At 43.2% G+C, this 21,705-nt stretch overlaps 1 protein-coding gene across 2 annotated transcripts in view; it reads right to left on the bottom strand.

The window, feature by feature from the left end:
* PCSK6 (proprotein convertase subtilisin/kexin type 6) overlaps window positions 1-21,705 on the bottom strand; it is a 126,814-nt gene that overhangs the window by 17,829 nt on the left and 87,280 nt on the right. The window contains exons 12-17 of one of the 2 annotated variants that reach the window (XM_032232644.1): window positions 19,241-19,429; window positions 15,007-15,143; window positions 10,133-10,312; window positions 5,949-6,051; window positions 5,166-5,362; window positions 1,893-1,980 (exon numbers count right to left, since the gene is read on the bottom strand). In XM_032232644.1, coding sequence (XP_032088535.1) covers window positions 1,893-1,980; window positions 5,166-5,362; window positions 5,949-6,051; window positions 10,133-10,312; window positions 15,007-15,143; window positions 19,241-19,429 — 894 coding nt within the window. Of the gene's footprint in view, window positions 1-1,892; window positions 1,981-5,165; window positions 5,363-5,948; window positions 6,071-10,132; window positions 10,313-15,006; window positions 15,144-19,240; window positions 19,430-21,705 lie in introns of those variants that run through there. The other variant, XM_032232645.1, reaches the window with a different exon arrangement.

Raw genomic sequence — 21,705 nt, 5'->3', positions numbered from 1 at the left:
GCTTACTGGAAGTGGAGCTGAGTGTGGAGAGCTGAAATTGATTGCCATCTCTGGTCTGTTGACTACCTAGGCTCCGATCCTGCATAGTTTCCAAGACCAGACAAGGTCAGCCAACAGCCACCAGCTGCGGAGAAAATCTCCTTTGTAGGAAATGGATATTTTCTAATTAGCTATGCCATCCTAAATGGCCATTTGCTGCGAATGCACATAATGGGGTTGTTTTTTTTTTCCCCAAACCTCTAAATGTACACACCAATCCAAAAAAGATAATCTACTCCTACAATAAGCAATGCGTATCCTGCCTCCATCTATCAGCCATCTCTCTCTCTCTCCCTCTCTCCCTATAAGCCACCTTGAGCAACATCCATGTCCTCTCATCTAAAGAGAGGGCATAAATATATAGGAGCTGTCTGCCAAATTTCTTCTGCATCAATTTTCACTTACTAAAATGTGTTCCGGGATGTCACTTTACACAGTGCAAAATCACACTTCCCTTATTTTATAGATATTTGTTATTTGATGCTGGGAATTATCTATAAAAGTTTAAAACCATTTCCAAGTTTCTGGCTTAGAGAATTTCAGAAGAAAGAAAGAAAGAAAGAAAGAAAGAAAGAAAGAAAGAAAGAAAGAAAGAAAGAAAGAAGAAAGAAAGAAGAAAGAAAGAAAGAAGAAAGAAAGAAAGAAAGAAAGAAAGAAAGAAAAAGGGAGGGAGGGAGGGAAAGGAAGAGAAAGAGAGAAAGGGGGAGGGAGGGAGAAAGAGAAAGAAAGAGGGAGGGAGGAAGGAAGGAAGAGAAAGAAAGAGAAAGAAAGAAAGCTAAGAGAAATAAAAGGTCTCTTTATTAAAAGTGTCCCTATTAGAAATAAAGGTCCTGGCTTGTTAATGCCTCCTGCAGTGAACAGTTTGGTTAGAAGATTAGCCTGTAAAGGGCTTATTGCAAAACCAGGAGGATCAAAGGGTGGGAAATTTCAAATGATGGAAACACATAAACTGGAAATCACATCACCTACCATGTTTCCCTGAAAATAAGACAGCGTCTTATTTTCTTTTGGCCCCTGAAATAAATGCTTGGCCTTATTTTCGGGGAGGTCTTATCATTTTTGAGGTACAGGAGGCCCCTTAATCTCTCCCCATGGCCCAGGGATCAGCTGATCCAGAGAGGGCCGGACGCTCTGTCTCTGTTTCTGGCACACTTTTCCCTGGGCCTGCTGCTCTTTTTGCGGCTGCCACTAAGAGAAAGGTTTGCATGGAGGTCACTCCACGTGGTTGGCAGGTGTGTGTGGGGCACATGAGGCATGTTTCCCTCCCCGCGAAAATGATGGGGACCGGCTGTGCATGCGTTTAAATATTTTAGGGGAGCGCTTATTTTAGCGCATGTGCTCAAAAGCCTGATTGGGCTCATTATCCGGGGAGGTCTTATTTTCAGGGAAACAGGGTAGACGTTGTGATATTTACAGGAGATCCAGCAAGGAGGTCAACAATCCATTAACAATTTTTAGCATCTCCTTTTCTTTGTTCAATCAGCTGAAACTGCAGTGCTAGTTCCTAGCAAGGGGCTAACTTCTGACATCCTTGCGTTGTTTCTTCACCACTGGAACGAACTCCCTCTGGAACAAACTCCCCGTGGAGATTCGGACCCTCACCACCCTCCAGTCCTTCCGCGCCGCTTTAAAGATCTGGCTGTCCCGGCTGGCCTGGGGTTAAGATTCTAACCCCACCCGAATTGTGTGACTGTTGTGCTTTCTTTTTAATATGTTGTATTGTCTTCATGTTGGAAAATTGTTTGTCCTTCCCCCCCCCTTTTTGAACTGTGAGCCGCCCTGAGTCCCCCCAGGGAAAAGGGCGGCATACAAATAAAGGGAAACTAAACTAAACTAAACCAGCTCCTACTCACCTGAATCCATCTTTGCAGACAGAACATTTGTCCATCTCGCCAAAGCATTTCTTACAGTTTTGATGACACTTCTGGCAACGTCTTTGACCTTTGTAGGGCAGGGAGAAGAGGCCGGGGTGAAAAGAAATTCCAGCGATTATGAACGCATAATTGCAAGATGTAACATTTATGATTTACAGAGTATTTAACGGCAAGTTGAACCATCCGGCACTGAATAATAACGGTACTTTTTTAAAAAAAAATTAGGCGGGATGACAGAAATAATTCACTTCAACTTAAGATATATCATTTCCTAGACCTTTTCATTTTGGAGAAATTCTAAACTTTGGCAAGCATATCTTAAATATTCAAAACCCAGGTCAATTAATTTAAAGGGCTGATTTTAAAACCACCAATGCTTTTTTCAGATTTTATTGAGAAGCGTCAGAAACATTCCTCATCCCATTTCAGATTGGCAGGAGATTAAATCAACGTCTTGAGTAATAAGGTTAAGCAGTACTTTCGATCTGAATCCAGGACATTTCACCTTACAAGTAAGGACATGGATGGTGGCTCTGTAACTCTTTAAAGCAGCTGCATCTTTTCTCAGAAATATACTTTAAAAAGCTGCATATACATATTATATGCACGTCAGAGGTGGGATTCAATTATCTTCCCTATCGGTTCGCAGATGTGAGTGTACGTGCCTCATTTGCACATGCGCATCGCCTTCTGCGCATGCGCAATGCTTGCACATTATATTGGGGTGGTTGGGAGGAGCCTCCGGCAGCCGCCACTACCGGTTCGCCCGAACCAGAGAGAACCAGCTGGATACCACCTCTGATGCACGCCTCTGCAAGCCATCATTCTGAAGCCAAATCCGCAGTACTACTCAATCCCATTGATTAAATTAGTTTAGTTGCATCTTTTCGAAGTCTTCACTTGCAATTAGAAATATCATTTATTTAAATGCTGGGTTCAGTAATGTAATCCTGCAGCGTGTCAATCAACCAACCATAGCTAGCCTTGATCAGTCCCCAGATCTCCTATTTTAATCAGTGAGGAACAACCGTGGGAGGGAAAATTGTTCACGTTAACCCAACAGGTTAGCTAAAACCCACTTCTGCAACAATATGTGTATCTCTCCAAATGCTGTTAGAGTACTTCGCCTGTCCAAATTGTACACATTAGGGAAAATTGCTTCCAAGCACTAAATAAATAAAAAACACCCTTTGTGCTAAAAGAAAAGAAAAAAGAAAACCGACGCAAACACGAAGCAAAATTAGTTTCAGCTAGGGAAAAGGGAAACCTGTCACAAAATCTCAGAAAAGAAACCCCCTTTTCCAGCTATGCGTTTCCTTAAAAGGCATTAGCTGAGGAAATAAGGAATGGTTCAATTTATCAAATGCAGGGAATAGCTCGACGGGTGTAAGATTTACATTGGGGTGAGCCAGGGCACGGGGTGGAAGGAGAAGATGACAGATTGATAATGCAGATACTTATTTATATCCCCCCTTTATCATTTTTATATATAATTCAAGATGGCGAAGATACTTAATTCTCCTTCCTCCTCTTGTTTTCCCTGCAATCACAACTCTGTGAGGTGAGTCAGACTGAGAGGGAAAGGAACTGGCCCAAAGTCACCCTGCCGGGACTAAAGCGGGACTTTTTCGTGCATAAGGCGGGACTAGAACTCAGAAGTCTTCTGGTGATTGGTCTAAGACAGCTTTCATGCCTAAGGCAGGACTAGAACTCACTGTCTCCTGGTGATTGGCCCAAAGTCATCCAACTGACTTTAATGCTAAAGGCATTAGTCTCCAAGTTTCTATCCTGTGCTTTAATCACTAGACCAAACTGGCTCTCAATGCAGGTTGCATATGTATAATCAACCTGTCTTCCCCTCTGCCTGTACGTCCGTCCGTCCATCCATCCATCCATCCATCCATCCATCCACTCACCCACTCACCCCTCTAGCCACCCACCCACCCACCCACCCTCCGTCCATCCATCCATCCATCCATCCATCCATCCATCCATCCATCCATCCATCCTACCATACATACATACGTATATACATACATACCATCCATCCATCCATCCATCCATCCTACCTTCCATCCATCTACTCATCCACTCACTCCTCTATCCACTCACTCACCCACCCACCCACCCACCCCTCTGTCCATCCATCCATCCATTCTTCCACCCATCCATCCTACCATCCATCCATCCAACCTTCCACCCACCCATCCATCCATCCTTCCTTCCATCCATCCATCCATCCATCCATCCATCCATCCAACCTTCAACACATCCATCCTACCATCCATCCATCTATTTATCTATCCTGTATCTCACCCCACTGTAAATCCTATATCAATCTAGCTACTCCATGTATCTGATGCAATAAAATTCAACTCATGAAAACTTATACCTTTTTTTAAAAAAATGTTACTTGGAAAAGGTGCTACCAGACTCTTAATGTTTTGTCTCTACAGACTGACATGGTTCCCCTCCTACAATGTAACAAAACCAAAACGGATTGATTTTTGCCCTCCCTAAGCAGGACAACCATCAATTAGTGGAACTGCCGATTGAGTGCAAACATTAAAGGTTTTAGAAGCTATTTCATTTTCAAGGAAGGATGAAAACAAAACTGGCTCTTAAAGCAAAAGATGCTACAAAGGCTACAAGCTTCTGTTTAATGCGCTGGAAAGTTTTATGCTTTTCTTTCCATTTTATGAGAGCTTCGGGGTAGCTTTGGCAATCTGAAAAATGTGAAATCAATTAAAAGACAAATTATTTGATTTAAAACTATTACGGTTCTTAGTTAATGTGTTTTTATATTGTTGCTAATGATGGTAACTCTAGATCTGTTTTGCAAGAGACCAACTAAAGTACACTAAGATGGATACAATTAAAAATACATAAAAATAATTGGCATGGAAGGAGGGAGGGAGGGAGGGAGGGAGGAAGGGAAAGAAGAAGGAAGGAAAGAAAGAAGGAAGGAAAACAGGGAGAGAGGAAGAAAGGGAGGGAGGGAGGAAAGAAGGAAGGAAAACATGGAGAGAGGAAGGGAGGGAGGGAGGGAGAAAAGGAGGGAGGGAGGGAGGAAGGAAGGAAAACAGAGACAGCACAGGAATTATTCATGCCACTTTCATGAAAATGAACTTAAAATTTTTATAATAGGTGAGAAACCATTGTAGATTGTACTGCAAATGTCCCCTCAGAGAAGTGGGGGGGGTGGCATTTCCACCCAGTAGTGACTGCTGGTATCGATTTCCCCATTCTTACCATCCTCAGAGTAAAACCCAGCTGGGCACAGCATCACACAAGTGTTTGTCTCTTGATGGTGATAATAGCCACGCTTGCAGGCTGTGCATGAGTTCTGACTTCTGCCCAAACATGCTTCGCAGCCCCTGTGACATCTGCGGCACTTGCGTTGCAGGCTGTCCCCAAAGTAGCCAGGAGGGCAGGAGTTCACGCACTTCCTGGAAAAAGTCCACAAACGTTCCAGATTAGACCAAAAGGAGGACCCACGATGGCAAGAGCTGCCAAACTAAGAAGAGCAGCAAAGTAGCTGGCATAGATTCTTTTTCTGATGTCTTCCATCATAAACATTAATGCTCATTTCTTGGGTCGATCTTGGACCAAGATCCCCAACTTGGTGTCCTCCAGATGTTATTGGATTAGCTCCATGTTTGACTCCATGGGCTGGAAATTATGTGAGTTGTAGTTTGACCTGCCTGGTGGACATCAAGTTGGAGAAATCAGCCTTAGAAGGATGGAGTTAGAAAGGAGAAGTTGGAGACCTTAGTATAGCTTTTTTTATCAGCCCGTCAGGGGGAGGAGGAAGCTACTGATATTAAAAAAGGGTAAGGAATTGTCTGGTGGTCATGTTACCTATGAAAAATCTGAGGTTAATAGCCACAGTGTACCCAGAGGACAGGTGGGGAAATGAGTGACATACAACATGTTGTTAGTTTAGAAATCTTGAGTGTGGAACTAACTGCGCAAAATGCATTAAACCCCCTCAGTGACCCAAGTCTTTTCCTGGCTTTTTTTCCTGCTGATTACCTGCCAGTTTTAACACTTCCAAGGCTGTAGTGGAAACAGTTCAGGCACTGATCGGCATTGGGACCATCGCATCCTTGGTCGCCACATTCCCTATGACACAGACCTTAGGGAGACAGACAGATCTGTTGAAAGAAGAGATATAAAACTCTTCCTAGTCCAACCTACACAATGGCATCCGGCACTTGGTCTATCAACGTACCACATATCCAGTAATCCAGTCTTCATACTACCACAAAGTATCTGTTGCTTGATTCATTCGCTTGACCCTACCTAATGATAGCGGCCCTTGGGCTATCTGTTAGTGCCAATAAAGGAGAAGAGCTGCGGTGGCGCAGTGGTTAGAAGGCAGTACTGCAGGCTACTTCTGCTGACTGCCAGTTCAGCAGTTCGAATCTCAGCAGGCTCAAGGTTGACTTAGCCTTCCATCCTTCCAAAGTGGGTAAAATGACGACCCAGATTGTTGGGGGGGGGGGACAAGAGGCTGACTCTGTAAACCACTTAGAGAGGGATGCAAAGCACTGGGAAACGGTATAGAAGTGCCATTGCTACATTTGCAGCTCAGGGTTCAAATGAGCTGTCCTTGGGGCTCTCTTTGAGCTTGGATTTTTACTTCCAGACATTTCATTACCAAAGTAGGTAACATCATCAGTGCTAGAAGGGAGTGGAGCCTGCATTGATGATGTTTCCTAGTTTGGGTCCAGAGACCACCAAGGATCTCCTTTATACTCTAATATTTTATCACAGTTACAGCCTTGGCTAACTGAATTGACAACCTGCTAAGCTTTTTATTTACTTGGGACTTGGAAAGTAACATCAATAAAAGACCACAAAGTTATGTGAACCCCTGTTAAGGTTTAGTCAATATCCTGTGTTCTAATAGCATGACTGTATGGTAACTATTATTCGTGTGCAACATGTGTGACTCCTAATGTAGAAAACTTTTCCTGTGAGCCAGCAGTGTAGACAACTCAGGAATAATAAAATAAACTTATTCTATTCTAATTCTAATAATGAATAAGGGTTTTGGGTTTTTTTGGCTATGGGGTCTTTTCCTGCCCTTTTAAAAATCTATTGCCATTTCAACTGCCTAGCCATTTCTTCTGCATCTCAAATCTGTTCTTCTTTTTGAGGCAACAAGACTGTATACTCCATAGCCTATCTCTCCTGCATTCTCTCCACTCACCTGCTGTTCTAGATAGAAAGAAAGATCCATATCAATCTTCCTGTATGGAAGTTAAGAGTGAGCACTTATCTGTGTGTGAAATGGAGAAAGCAGGAACCTTATCTTTGGTAAGCAATAAAATGTATCTTGAGCTGATCCAAGGATAAGAGGGGCTTACTCTGTTTGATGCTTGGCATCATCATTGCCATTGGCATCGTCAACTCTGGATAAACCGGTGTCTTGTGTTTTTATAGAATCTATTTATCTCAATATATCTACTGCAAAGACCTGAAGGAAGATCTTTTTTGCGGTAATAAGGTAGCTCAGTGTAATTTTACTGCTTGCATTCCCACTGATTGTTCAACCCATCAGTGTCTAAGGATGGATGAGGGATCTCTAAAACAAGTTAATCAAAATCTTTCTGAAAGGACTTTGGTGGGACACTATTAGAAAATACTAAAATACTAAATTGGGAAATATTTTTTTAAAAAATCCCAGGAAAAAAAATGAACAAACCATTTCTCTGTTATTGCTAAGGTACAACTCAATGCTGGAGAACTCATCAATTCAATTTAATTATTTAAAATAGTTTTAATTGTTATCATTCACATTTCATTTTGTTTTTCCTTTGGCATCCTTTCTTTAATTATTCTATTTCACCCTTTCTTGATATTAGTGTAACTCTTGTTTTGCAGCGAGTTGTCACACAGTGAATTGGCCTTGACAAGTTGTCCTGTGGTCAGTTGGGTGTGATGACATGGCCACGGGCAAGTTGCCCTATACCCTCTGCAGATAGACTTGTGCTAAACCTGAAGAATTAGTTTTTGAGAATCTTCTTAGCAAATTTATGGTCTAGGGCAGGGGTTGGCAACCCATGGCTCTGGGGCTGCATGTGGCTCTTTCATGCCTCTGCTGTGGCTCCCTATTGCCGGTCGGCTCCACAATTGATAAGGCTTTCTGTTAAGACAGGTAGAGGGAAAAAGGAAGCCGTACTAGGAGGAGTCTCTATGGTGGGGGAACTGGACTTCCAGTCAGCAGAGGAAAAAGGATGCCGCGCTAGAAGGAGAGACTCTGTGGTGCGGGAACAGGATATCCGGTCAGCTACAGAATTGAACAGGGGGCTTCTGGTTAGGACCTTTGTGCCTCTGAGTATTTAAGGTTGCCGACTCCTGGTCTAGGGCTACTTCCACATCTGAACTGCATGGCTGCCTCAGACAATTTTAGTGAGTTTTTCTCTTCAGGAGAAGAGCTCATTTCTACAGGGACATCTATGCCTTAGGAAAGTCAGGAGACAGTTGGACAAACCAACCATTCCATTGAAAAACCAAGCATCTGCCTCAGATTATCATTACATATAAGTGTTAGCAAGAAGACCGTGTTTCTTAGAAACTCCCGTCTCCAAGTTTCTCCTTGGAACAACATGAAAAGTGCCATTGCATTTTGGGGTCCCCCCCCTCTCGTTTTGCAGGATTGGGATATACTAGCCGACTTGTGTGTTCAGTGCTAGATTGGGCACAACTCACACAGAGACAGTGGCTACGTTTTCAGAAGACCTTTAATTACTTTGGCCCCGTCATGTGGTTCTATCATACAATGACATTTTACATTAGACGCAGTTTTATTTCCCAACAGTTTGATCAAAGCTTGCCGGGGGGGAAAAAGGGAAAATTGTGTGCTTTGTATAAAAATGAAGGACCTCGTTGTCATTGGTGTTTTAATTGCTGTCTCTATTCTTCTGAACAAGGCAGCCACCAGGAGACACAAGGCGTATTGTGGGGGCTGCGCAGTTCCATTCTCTGACTATGGGTAATCAACTTCAGATGTTCCCATAATTGAAAAAGTCCTTCTCGTTCTTTTCCAAGCCTAACAAGGCCAGCCCCCACAATGCCAGAATGTCTCTTCTTTCTTGTTGTTTCAATTAAAACCAAAATTCTTGGAAATCTGAAAGGGATCTCGTTTTATCTGAATTTGTATTTGTGGTTCCCAAGGAAGAAAGGGAATGCCCTGCTGTTGATTTTCATTATGTTGTAAGAGAAACAGCTTCTTGGAAATTCATAGAAGAACATTTCCAAGCTTAGCTTCGTGGGCGATTGAGCAATCCTGAAATAAACGTTCTCCATGTTCCTAGACTGCAAAGTGCCTGGACTGGTTTTTTCAAAGACAAGAAACAATGGATGGCTCCAGGGGTGAAAGGCTCTGAAGTCTGCTACCGGTTCACTTCAAACGTGCGCTTGGCGTGCATGTGCACCGCAGGCGCTACCACACAATGCTGAAAAAGGAGGATTAAGAAGCCTTAAGAAGTCTGCAAAGGTAAGTAGAACAGCGAGGGGGGGAGGGAAACAACTGTGCCGTATGATCTTGGTTCTCTAGGAAGCAGGATTTCCTGCTTATTAGCAAATATAAATCACGTGGCAAAGCTGATTGTCATACAGGTGACTACCGGTTTGCTCAAACTGGTAGCATTTTTTCCCTACCGGTTCAGGCAAAATGGTCTGAACTGGTAGCATTTCACCCCTGCATGGCTCCTTATGCACAGGAAGACTAGAATAGAATAGAGCTGGAAGGGACCTTGGAGGTCTTCTAGTCCAGCCTCCTGCTCAAGCAGGAAAGTCTATATTATTTCAGATAAGTGATTGTCTAGTCTCTTCTTAAAATCCTCCAGTGATAGAATGCCCACGATTTCTGAAGGAAAGCTGTTCCATTGGTTAATTGTCCTCACTGTTAGGGAATTTCTACTTCGTTCTAGATTGCTTCTCTCTTTGGTTAGTTTCCAACCATTATTTCTTGTCCTGCCCTCTGCCGATTTGTAGAATAATTTGACCCCCCTCTTCTTTGTGGCAGCCCATCAAATACTGCAATCCTGCTATCATGTCGCCCCTAATTCTTCTTTTCTTTAAACCAGAAAAACCCAAATTCTGCAGCCATTCTTCATATGTTGTAATCTCCAGGCCTTTGATCATTTTAGTTGCTCTTTTCTGAAGCAGAGCTAGAAAGGAGAAACAAACAGTTTGGGGTATTTTACCTGTATATTCATCTTCTTCCTCTGGGATCTCCATCTGATTTTGGAAGAAAGCAACTTTTGAAGGCTCCATTTCCAAAGACGGCGGGTCCAGCATTGTTGACCTAAAGTGCTGAGTGCTGATATTAGAGGAAGGGTGCTCAGCTGTTCCGTATAAAATGAGGCTCCATTCTTTTAGCTTCCCTAGGAAAGATTAAAAGTTGACATGATTTTCCTCAATGAGCTGTAATTTTAGTTAAGAGGTTCTCAGTGTTAGTGAATGAAGAACCCATTGAAAGAGGTGCAAAATGGTACAGGGTCAGAATAAAAGAATAACAGGGTTGGAAGGAACCTTGGGGAGTCTTCCAGTCCAACCCCTTGCTTGGACAGGAAACTCTATACCATTTCAGACTTTCCAGGTTGCCCAATCTCTTCTTAAAAACTTCCAGTGTTGTAAAAGGTAAAGGTTCCCCTCGCACATATGTGCTAGTTGTTCCTGACTCTAGGGGGCAGTGCTCATCTCCATTTCAAAACCAAAGAGCCAGCGCTGTCGAAAGATGTCTCTGTGGTCATGTGGCTGGCATGACTAAATGCCGAAGGCGCCCGGAACGCTGTTACTTTCCCACCAAAGGTGGTTCCTATTTTTCTACTTGCATTTTTTACATGCTTTCGAACTGCTAGGTTGGCAGAAGCTGGGACAAGTAACAGGAGCTCAATCCATTACGCAGTTCAGTGGCCTAGAGGTGGAGCTCTTGCCTCACCATCAGGAGGCTGTGAGTTCAATCCTAGGTAGAGGCAGATATTTCTCTCTCTGGGCGCAATGAGAATATATCTGCTGAACAAAACTCCGCATTGCCGACAGGAAGGTCATCTGGCCAGTAAACCCTCTGCTAGCTGCATGCAGTTGCCCAGACTCCACCCTGCAAGGGAGTATGGGTTAGGGCTACCGTTAAAAGAAGAAGATGATGATCTTTAGAGCTTTCCTGGAACAGTGGGAATACTTCAATACAGGTAGTCCTGGACTTACAAGCATTCTTTTAGTGACTGTTAGAAGTTACGACAGCTCTGAAAAAAGGGATTTACAACCAATGTCCATGCGTATTCTGTACTTCAGAAAAAGGGCTGTTTGGAGAGCAGTTCTCTGCAGCAATTATACATGGGCAGATGGTTAGGAAATCTGTGACACCAACAGCTGTTGGAGAACTGTATGGAAAGAAAGCAAGTCAGCTGGGAGGTAGCAAGAGGAGGTATCTCCATCAACACTATACAAATGCAAGCGTCCTTACAAGTGAACTGCCTGCATCAGAGCTGTGGTACTTGGAATTCTGGGAGATATAATCCCAAGGGCTCTGTAAGATATCATATTGGGAAAGGCTGAGAAATTTATGCCTCTGGGGCTTTGTTCAACTTTTGCCCTTTTCTTCCATCTACTTCACCTTGCTGGTTTATTCCTCTGGCTATCTGAGTGAATACTTTAGCCACCTAACGAGAAGGAATGAAAGAGGAAAATAGGCAACCACAACAATAGAAGAGGAAAGGAAGAGAGGAAGAGGAGAGGAGAAAAGAGGGAAGGGAAGGAAAAGAAGAAAGGGGAAAGGAGAGGAAGATTGGGAGGGATAGGAAGAGGAGGGGAGAAGGTATGAAGGGGAAGAGGTATAGAGGAATAGGGGAGAGGAAGGGGAAGAAGGAAAGGGAAAGGAGAAGAGGAAAGAAGAAAGGAGAGAAAGGAGGGAGGGAGAAAAGGAAAGAAAAGTAGGGTGGAGGTAAAACAAAATAAGTGAATGGGATGGTAAGCAAAGCAATCCCGATCGTATATTTTATTTTTTATATGGAAAAAATGAATGTTTAAAAGTGTTAAAATGTGATAAGAATAAGAGCGATAGTGGGTGCACCTCGGTACACCCACGTTACACCTATCCTCCGCGAGCTGCACTGGCTGCCTATTGGGCTCCGGACACGCTTCAAGGTGCTAGTCGTTACTTTTAAAGCCCTACATGATATTGGACCTGGGTACTTGAGAGACCGCCTCCTGCCAATTACCTCCCTACGACCTATTAGATCCCACAGACTAGGCCTCCTCCGAATTCCATCTGCCAGCCAGTGTCGACTGGCAACTCCCCGGGGGAGGGCCTTCTCTGTGGCTGCTCCGGCCCTCTGGAACGATCTCCCCGTTGAGATCTGGACCCTCACCACCCTTCCGGCTTTCCGCAAAGCCACTAAGACCTAGTTGTTCCGGCAGGCCTGGGGCTGATGAATTTCCAGCCCCACATGAATGTTGCGAATGTTGTTGCATTTTAATCTGTTTGTCTTTATTTTCCTATTTGTATCCCCTTCCCCCCTTGGTTGTTAGCCGCCCTGAGTCTCTCGGGAATAGGGCGGCATACAAATTGAATAAACTACAACTACTACAACTATAACTAAGAGTATGTATACTTGTAAATGTGTGTATGAGACTAAAAAAAAAAACTTTTTTAAAAAAGAAGGAAGGACTCACTGGAGAAGAGCCTAATGCTGGGAAAGATTAGGGGCAAAAGAAGAAGGGGACGACAGAGAATGAGGTGGCTGGATGGAGTCACCGAAGCAGTAGGCATGAGCTGAAATGGACTCCAGAGGATGGTAGAGGACAGGAAGGCCTGGAAGAACATTGTCCATGGGGTCATGATGGGTTGGACACAACTTCGCAATTAACAACAACATTGGAGTAAATCTACTCCACTGGCAAAGTTATGACTGTTCTGGATTTCAACTCCATTGGTGCCACCACAAAGCCCTGGCATGGTTTGTGTGGTGTCAAGGGCAATTACACCTTTGATTTCCACTGCCAAGGCCTGGAAGACCAGAAACAATTAAAAAAAGAAAGGAAGAAAGAAATCCTACATTTCGACACAGCTTTTTTTTTTTTTTTTGGATCTGCATGTCAGCACAAATTAGTTTGGTGCTTTCTAATGGAATTTATATTGGAGATTTCTGTTGCTTTTTAGCCTCCTGTAAAGACTGGGGTGTGGGGGGGGGGCAAATGACAGACACACACACATCGTCTCTGAACATAATTTATGGTTCTTTTAGGGAAAGAGACCAGAGACCAAAAATTCAGGCAGAAAGAAGACTCCAAGGAGGAATGAAGCCTTCTTCTCAAACACCAATTCATCACCGGTCATTAATGTCACTCTCAGAAAGTCTGCAAGCTATAATAAAGGACAGTGACACCGAGAGCAGACATATATCATTTGCTTTGATAAATACAGTGTCTGTCCAGTACACAGAAGCATTTTTAAAATGTGCCACAAAAGAACCTTCTTTTCTTTGTTGAGTTCCAAGAAGTCAACCAATTTGAGGATAGCAGAGGAAAGGTTTCTAGGGTGACGGCCTTGTCACTATTGCCAACGAATCTTGAAAACCAGGGAAAAGCAAGCATTCCTCCTTGCTTCATGATAATTGCTCCTTCTAGACACTAATTTAGAGCCATGAATTTGTTGAGCATCATGAGAAAATAAAAAAGGTAAAGGCTTCCCCTGTCCAGTCATGTCTGACTCCACAGGGCTGTGCTCATCTCCTTTTCTTAGCTGAGGGACCACTGTTGTCCAAAGACACTATCCGGGGTCATGTGGCCAGCATGGCTGTATGCCAAGAGGCACAGAACACTGTTACCTTCCCACCAAGGTGGGACCAATTTATCTACTCTCATTTGAACTCCTAGGTGGGCAGGAGCTGAGGCAAGTATTTAGAATAACAGAGTTGGAAGGGACCTTGAAGGTCTTCTAGTCCAGCCCCCTGCTCAGGCAGGAAATCCTACACCACTTCAGACAAATGGATATCCAACATCTTCTTAAAAACTTCCAGTGTTGGAGCATTCACAACTTCTGAAGGCAAGTTGTTCCACTGAATAATTGTTCTAACTGTCAGGAAATTTCTCCTCAGTTCTAAGTTGCTTCTCTCCTTGATGAGTTTCCACCCATTGCTTCTTGTCCTACCCTCAGGTGCTTTGGAGAATAGCTTGACTCCCTCTTCTTTGTGGCAGTCCCTGAGATATCAGAACATTGCTATCATGTCACCCATTAAACTAGACATACCTAATTCCAGCAACCGTTCTGTATATGTTTTAGCCTCCAATCCCCTAATCATCTTTGTTGCTCTTCTCTGCACTCTTTCTAGAGTCTCAACATCTTTTTACATCATAAGTAGTAATGGGAGCTCACCCCATAACATGGCACTCGGGTCTCGAACCCAGTCTGACAAGCTCAGCATCTTTAATCACTGAGCCATCATGTTCCCCCCTGATGACTGAGAACTTCTCATGAGAATGGAAATCCATTCAAAAGAATTATCTCTTCTCTCTTCTCGCCTTTTCTTCATGGTGAGAATTCTGACTCCTTTATCCATCAAATGACTCACTGAACCAGTTCAACAAAGATATACAGTAGTTAGGCATTTCTGGTTGAAAATATCCATGGAAACTCTCTATTTGTTATAGAGTAGTGGTCCTTCCTGGAATCTGGGCACTGTGGAGTTGGTTCTTCACCTCCTCTTGTCTTCCCCCCAGAAAAACAAAATCAAGTACAAGTCAATATGGAACCAAGAAGAAATGGACTTCTTAGGAATCAGCTTGTAACTAACCTTTGGAAGCAATCAGCAGAAATCTTGGTATATATTAAGCGTGGAAGACACTCAGAATTATGACTTGGCTGCAGGAACTGCAATGTGGTTGGTTTAGTTTCAGCTTAACTGAGCATGACTCTTAGCCACTGCAGAGCACAAACCACAATTTATGGCCAAGAGTGCCATGTAAGCATAGTCAATTGTAGCTCAGTTAGTCAGCTGTGATTGTACAAATTATGGCTTGGCACAAAGTGTGAATCCAGCCACTGTAAAAAGGACTGCAAATACTCTTACACACTTACCTTGTATGTCTGGGTTGCGAACATGATAGGGTTTATCCTGCACCTCCAGTGTCCATTCTCCAGCTGCCCTTTCACCCCAGCAATGGACAGTCATGAATTCCCAGTGTTTGAAGCCTTCGTTAGACTCATCATGCTGTCTGTTAACGAGATACCAGAATCAAGAGTTCAGACTCAAACTATTGACCAAACTGCAGAATTGGGAGGGGGATTATTTGCTTTGGGAGGGGGGTTATTTGCTTTGGGAGGGGGGTTATTTGCTTAGAGCAGCCAAGTCAATCGTGTTGTTGTAGGTGGAGTCAGAATTTCAAGGAAATGGGGCTTGCTTCATGGTTTAGGAAGAAGGTTGGAGTTTACTTTGTGCTTTAAAAGAAAGGCTATGCACTTTACTATTCCCACCGGCCCTGAAAACAGCAGGAACTATGTCCCCATAATTGTTAATAAAATTGTTTATTGTTAATAAAATTCATCAGAGATAATTTCCAGGGGAAGAATGAAGAGAAGGAAAGGAAAGGAAAGGAGGAGAACGGAAAGGAAGGGAGGGGAAGGATGAGAAGGGAAAGGAAGGACAGGAAAGAAAGGAAAGGGAAAGAAAGGAAAGGGAAACAAGGGAAGGGAAGGGAAGGAAGAAAAGATGAAGGGAAGGGAAGGGAAGGGAAAGAAAGGAAAGGGGAGGAAAGGGAAGAGGAGAAAAGGAAGAAGAGACGAAAGGAAGGGAAGGATGGGAAGGGAAAGGGAAGGGAAGGGGAGGGAAGGGAAACAAGGAAAGGGGAGAAAATGGAGGGGAGGAGAGAGGCAGGTCAGGACTGCATTCAGCTGCCCAGCTCCTGGGCCTTCCTAACACTAAGAAATAGCTATCATGTCTACATTTAACACAATTGTCCTAGTGAAACTCTATTCGGTTAGGCTTATGTGCTGTACACAAGAAGCTTAATCATAATGAAAGATCCATTCAACCATATTTCAATGAATCATCTCCTCATTTCTTTATTTTCCAACATTATCTAATTATGCCCAAAGCTACATCTGAAGCTTAAGGGCCATTAAACTTATAAAGTCAAGCTGGAAGTAAATTTTGGATTTCTATCTTATAAGGAGATTCCTTATCCGTGTGAGTTTCAACGTCTGTCTTGAATCACATTTTAGAAACTCAATAATTAGTTACCCCGTTATGACAAGTGATATTTATGGGTAAAATACATCAAAGCAACACAGTTTGCAAGTCTTTTGCTTTTAAAGTATTCATAGAAGGTAATTCAGAGGGAGGGGGGAATCAATGGGTTGGAAGAAACCGCAAATAAGTCAACATGTAAACTTCCCAGGATTTGGGGGATTGGACAGTAAATTAAATAAAATATAAATGAAACCATGCTCTGATACCTGATTCAAGAAATATCTGTATCCACCAACTAGCTGTTATATAGGTATGCATAAATATGAAATATGTGTCATATTTATTATATAATCTGTTCTGATTTTGGCTTCCCAAGAGCCTGAAGCAAACTCCTTGTCCCGACAAAAATCCCTTTTATTAATTGACTGTGAATTCTGCTCATTCACATCCAGCAAAGTCTTTCAAGGGAGGATTTACAGTCACAGACCTTATCTGGCTTGGAGAGCTGCCAGGCCAATATCTGCAAAACTTGGCAAGGAGTCTCGAAACTCCATGCCCCTTTTGCTCCTCTTTTATTTCCTCTGGGAGGGGCCATTCACCATCCACCTGTGGCCTTACTCCCAAGTCGACCCCTGTTCTTTAGCTGTTCCCTTCGTCTGGCAACTCTGTGCATACGCACACTGGGAACAGGCTCCAGCTGTTTGTCTGCCTCACTGATGTCTGACTCTGAAGGCAGCTGATAACTGGCACACAGCCTTGGCCCCCTCTCTGCCTCCAACACAGAGCCCACAGAGCCACCACAGCCTTCTCCAGCCTCCAGGACTGGCCCATGTTCCACCTCCTCACTGTCCGAAACTGCTGCCAGCTCCACTGGCTGCTGGAGGGCCACAACATAACCAACTGCAGCCCTTCAAAGACCTCTGTTGTATTCTGATTTTGAAACCAAGAAATAGTTTGACTTTTTTTTTTTCCATTTTGAGACTTACACTAGAGATGCATTTGCAAAGCCTGTGTTTCCATGGTTCATAATTTAATTAATTTTAACCAAGCATAAAATACAAAAGTGTATAAAAAGATAAAGATAAAATAGGGGAGGAAAGGGGGAAGAGAGAAAAGTATAAGGTAGGAAAAAAGCATTGATTTCTGATGCCTTCTGGAGCAGTAGAATAAGGTAATAAGATAAAATCTCAACTTTTTTACTTTTATATAATAGCATACCATAATATCTCCAAAGGAAAATGACACAAAAATCCAAATTACAATCTTTGGAGTGTTGAATTTTAAATCAGGAATTCATGTCCAGAATGTGAAGTTTAAAACAACCGATTTGGCACCCCGCCATCTCATCCAACGGAATGACAAGCACATGTGGCCACAGAATGACTGACAAATGCTTGTCATCAAAATTTGCAATCCACAAAGTCAGCCGGGAAAGAGACACACATTTCAATTTTAATGCACTTGCGTGTGCTACCAGCTTTCCTCCGCTGGTTCTTGCCAAGGGGCTGCCCCAAAATGCATCCACTTTGCTTCGCTTCAGCACCGCTGCTGCCCAATGATTTGTGTCCAAAGGGCACTTCTGTTTTGCGGCTCAGCCAACCCTGACTCGGCTGGGCAAACGGTACCCGCCTTTTTATAAAGGATGATTAAGACCTCTTGTTCATGTTCACAGCAAATGAAATCGCACCTTTTATTTCTCTGATGAAAGAGAAACGAAGGAGGGAGAATCTCACTCTCTACAACCCGTTTTTTCCCCCTCCTTTCCACTGGATTTCTGAATTTCAAATCACCAAGTTGGAATATGAAAACGAAACAGTACAGATGAAAGGGTGGTTACAAAGATATAATTATGCAAAAGGCTCGTGGGTTGAAGGAGATCAATAATCAGAGGTCCCATAAAATGGGCTGGGGCGACTGGCAAGCTACAAGCACACTTTTCAACTGGCTGGGTCAGTTACAGCTAAGATGTAAGGTGGCTTGCTTCTTTCTGGCTTAGCATGAAAGGAGCCGAGGTGGCACAGTGGTTAGAGTGCAGTACTGCAGGCTACTTCAACTGACTGCTAGTTGCAGTTCAAATCTCAGTCTTCCATCTTTCCAAGGTGGGTAAAATGAGGACCCAGATTATTGTTGGGGACAATAGGTTGACTCTGTAAACTGCTTAAGAGAGGGCTGTAAAGCACTGTGAAGCGGTATATAAGTCTAAGTGCTATTGCTATTTTCCTTCCTTCCTTCCTTCCTTCCTTCCTTCCCTTTACAGTGGTTAGAATGCAGTATCGCAGGCTAAATCTGCCCACTGCCAGCAGTTTGATCCTGACCAGCTGAAGGTTGACTCAGCCTTCTATCCTTCCCAGGTGGGTAAAATGAGGACCCAGATTGTTGGGGGCAAGAGGCTGACTCTGTAAACCGCTTAAAGAGGGCTGTAAAAGCACTGTGAAGCGGTATATAAGTCTAAGTGCTATTGCTATTGCTAAAGGAGTACCTATTTCATTACATCTCCTGTCACCCAAGTCCTGTTATCTCTCTGGGATGTCAAAGAAGAAAAGGCTGCAATACAATTAGAATCCATCCAGGAAAACTACTAGATCAGGGTGGAACATCAGAGGAAAAAAGAAAAAATGGAAGACAAAGTCACTCATTTAAAACCTTTCTTTTCCCTATATCTATGCTTGAGTCTTCAGTAAGGCTGCTTGTTATCATTCGATGGCCAATCCAGGTCAAAAAGCAGATACAGATTACAGAATGATGGTCTCAGAAGGGACCTTGGAGGTCTTCTAGTCTAACTCCATGCATTACTTCTGAGAAACCCTCAAAGTTTGACTCAACTGAGGTTACTTAGGGCAGCATTCATAGGACACATGTCCTCCTCCCAGATTATTTTCAGCAATAAGATCATTGCTTTCCTGTTTCAAAGCCAACTTCTTCAATTCTCCATCTCGCCCCCTTTTTTGGCTCTTTGGACAACCCCATTGGTTGCCTTGTGGGAAGATTAGAAACTTGCCTTCCTCCCTCCCTCCCTCCCTCCCTCCCTCCCTTGAGCTCCCTTCCCATCAGTTCCTTTGGGGAAACAGTGGGAGGTATCCAAGAATCCCAATTGTGTTGTGGATGAGATCCAGTGCCACTCACCTCCTCGCCAGCAACTGGGACTTGGTTCCTGAAGGAGAAGTTAGGTATATTTGTAGATCTCCCCGCCGAGGATGCGCAATGGAAATCCGTACGACGACATGCTCCAAATAGACCACATGATGCTCCGGGTTGTCAGCACAGGCGCTGGTTAGAGTCATAGTTCGGATTGTTTTATTGGCAGGGATGAACCTGTGTGGTTGGAAATAACAAAAATAAAGAGAATAAAGACAAGCCTACTGACATCTCTCAAACAGTGGCAGCATCCACACGGGGAAGACTTCCTTCAAAATGTTAATTCTTAAGATTAACTCAAATCCATTTCCTCTAAATTCAGATAAATATAAGGTGTAATCCATCCCAATCATTTCCAAGTCAGGAGACCCAACACCCCAATCCTGTTTGTCACTCCCAAGAGTCATTGTCACTCACTGCGGAACAAATTGAGCCAGATTAAAACCAGGGCATGATTTAACAGATTAACAGAGTTGGAAGGGATCTTATAGGTCATCTAGTCCAACCCCCCACTCAAGCAGGAGACCCTACACAATTTCTGACAAATGGCAGTCCCATCTATTCCTAAAAGCCTCCAGTGATGAAATTCCCACAACCTCCGAAGGCAACTTCTGTTCCATGGGTTGATTGTTCCCACTGTCAGAAAAATTCTCCTTATTTCCCGGTTGAATCTCTCCTTGTCCAGTTTCCATCCATTGTTCCTTGTCTGGCCTTTGGGTGCTTTGGAAAATAGCTTGACCCCCTCCTCTCTTCGGCAGCCTCTTAAATACTGGAAGACTGCTATCATGTCTCCCCTGGTCCTTCTCTTCACTAGACTAGCCATGTCCAGTTCCTGTAACTGTTCTTCATATGTTTTAGCCTCCAGTCCCCTAATCATCTTGGTTGCTCTTCTCTGCACTCTTTCTTCAACATCTTTTTTATAGTATGGTGACCGAAACTAGATGCAGTATAGGTGTGGTCTTACTAAAGCTTTATAGAGTGGTATTAGTACCTGACTTGATCTTGATTGTATCCCTGTGTTAATGCAATTTAGGATTGGATTGCATTGGCTTTTTTGGCTGCCTCTGCACACTGCTGGTTCATATTTAGCTGGTTGTCCACTAAGACTCCAAGATCCCTCTCACAGTCACTGCTAGTAAGCCTGGTTTCACCCAGTTTGTATGTGTCTTTTTGGTGATTCTTACCTGAGTGTAGGACTTTACTTTTCTCTACATTGAATTTCATTTTGTTAGTGTTCAAGTCTGTCAAGATCCATCTGGATCTTGAGCCTATCTTCTAGGGTGTTAGCTATTCCTACCAGCTTAGTATCATCTGCAAATGTGATTTGCAGATCAAATGCAAAATGCATTTATGCTTATATGTATCTTGTCTTTTTATGTACACTGAGAGGATATGCACCAAAGACAAATTCTTTGTGTGTCCAATCACACTTGGCCAATAAAGAATTCTATTCTGTTCTGTTCTGTTCCGTTCCGTTCTATTTCTATTCTATTCTATTCTATTCTATTCTATTCTATTCTTCATTCCTCCATGCTATGCTATGCTATGCTATGCTATGCTATGCTATGCTAGGCTAGGCTAGGCTAGGCTAGGCTAGGCTAGGCTATTCACCAAAGGCAAAAATGATTTAACACAGGGCAGCTTCCAACCTCAGTCCTACAACTGTTTTTAATCATTTCCCTTTAGAAGAAGATAGCATTCTGGGTTCTCTTTCAAGTGAAGGGTTCCATGCTTTAAGAGGGAGAGGGGCATTGATTCTGCTGCATTGCCACCAGCAATAAATCAACTTCTCACTTAGAATCCAAAACATATTGCTAATGTCTAATTTACAGGGAGAGGCTTGCTCATTGGTTTCAGACTCGCTCTGTGGATATGCTTTTGAGCATCTGGTGAAGGTTCCTCTGGAGGAGGATGTTACTTGTCTTTTATTTTTTGGCTTACTCATAAAAGGAGAGTCTATGAAAACCATGAGCGGTGATGTCATTTCTTGGAGAGAAAAGATCTTTGTAAGTGAACTTCAAAACATTACTTGCATGCAGTATGATTTCGCTGTTCTGCTCGGTGGTCCTCAACGTGCAGTTGAAGCCGTCCCCAGCGCCAATGCCAAACAGAGAATGAAAGGGCAGAGAATTCAAGGTTTTCTAGGAAATCCAATCCTACGTTACACTGGTATTGTTGTCAATATTTGAAATTATGTTTGGTCCGGGATTATTTTTGAGGACAAATGTATGGATTAGGATAAATAAATACCCGGGCAATGCCAGATTATCAGCTAGTACAAGATAAAAGAGGCAACGTGGAAGGCTTTTTTGTCATGTTGAAGGTATGCTGTGGTCTCCCTTTTCAGATTAGTGCTATTCAGATTAGTGCTATTCTTCTACTTCTTGTGTCATATCCATCACTGGATGTTGGCAATCATGTTGGCAATCCTATTATTATTAACAGCTGCAAGA

Source organism: Thamnophis elegans, chromosome 16 (genome assembly GCF_009769535.1).
Source record: "Thamnophis elegans isolate rThaEle1 chromosome 16, rThaEle1.pri, whole genome shotgun sequence".
Classification (NCBI taxonomy): domain Eukaryota; kingdom Metazoa; phylum Chordata; class Lepidosauria; order Squamata; family Colubridae; genus Thamnophis; species Thamnophis elegans.
This window is presented reverse-complemented; position numbering and strand designations above follow the sequence as displayed.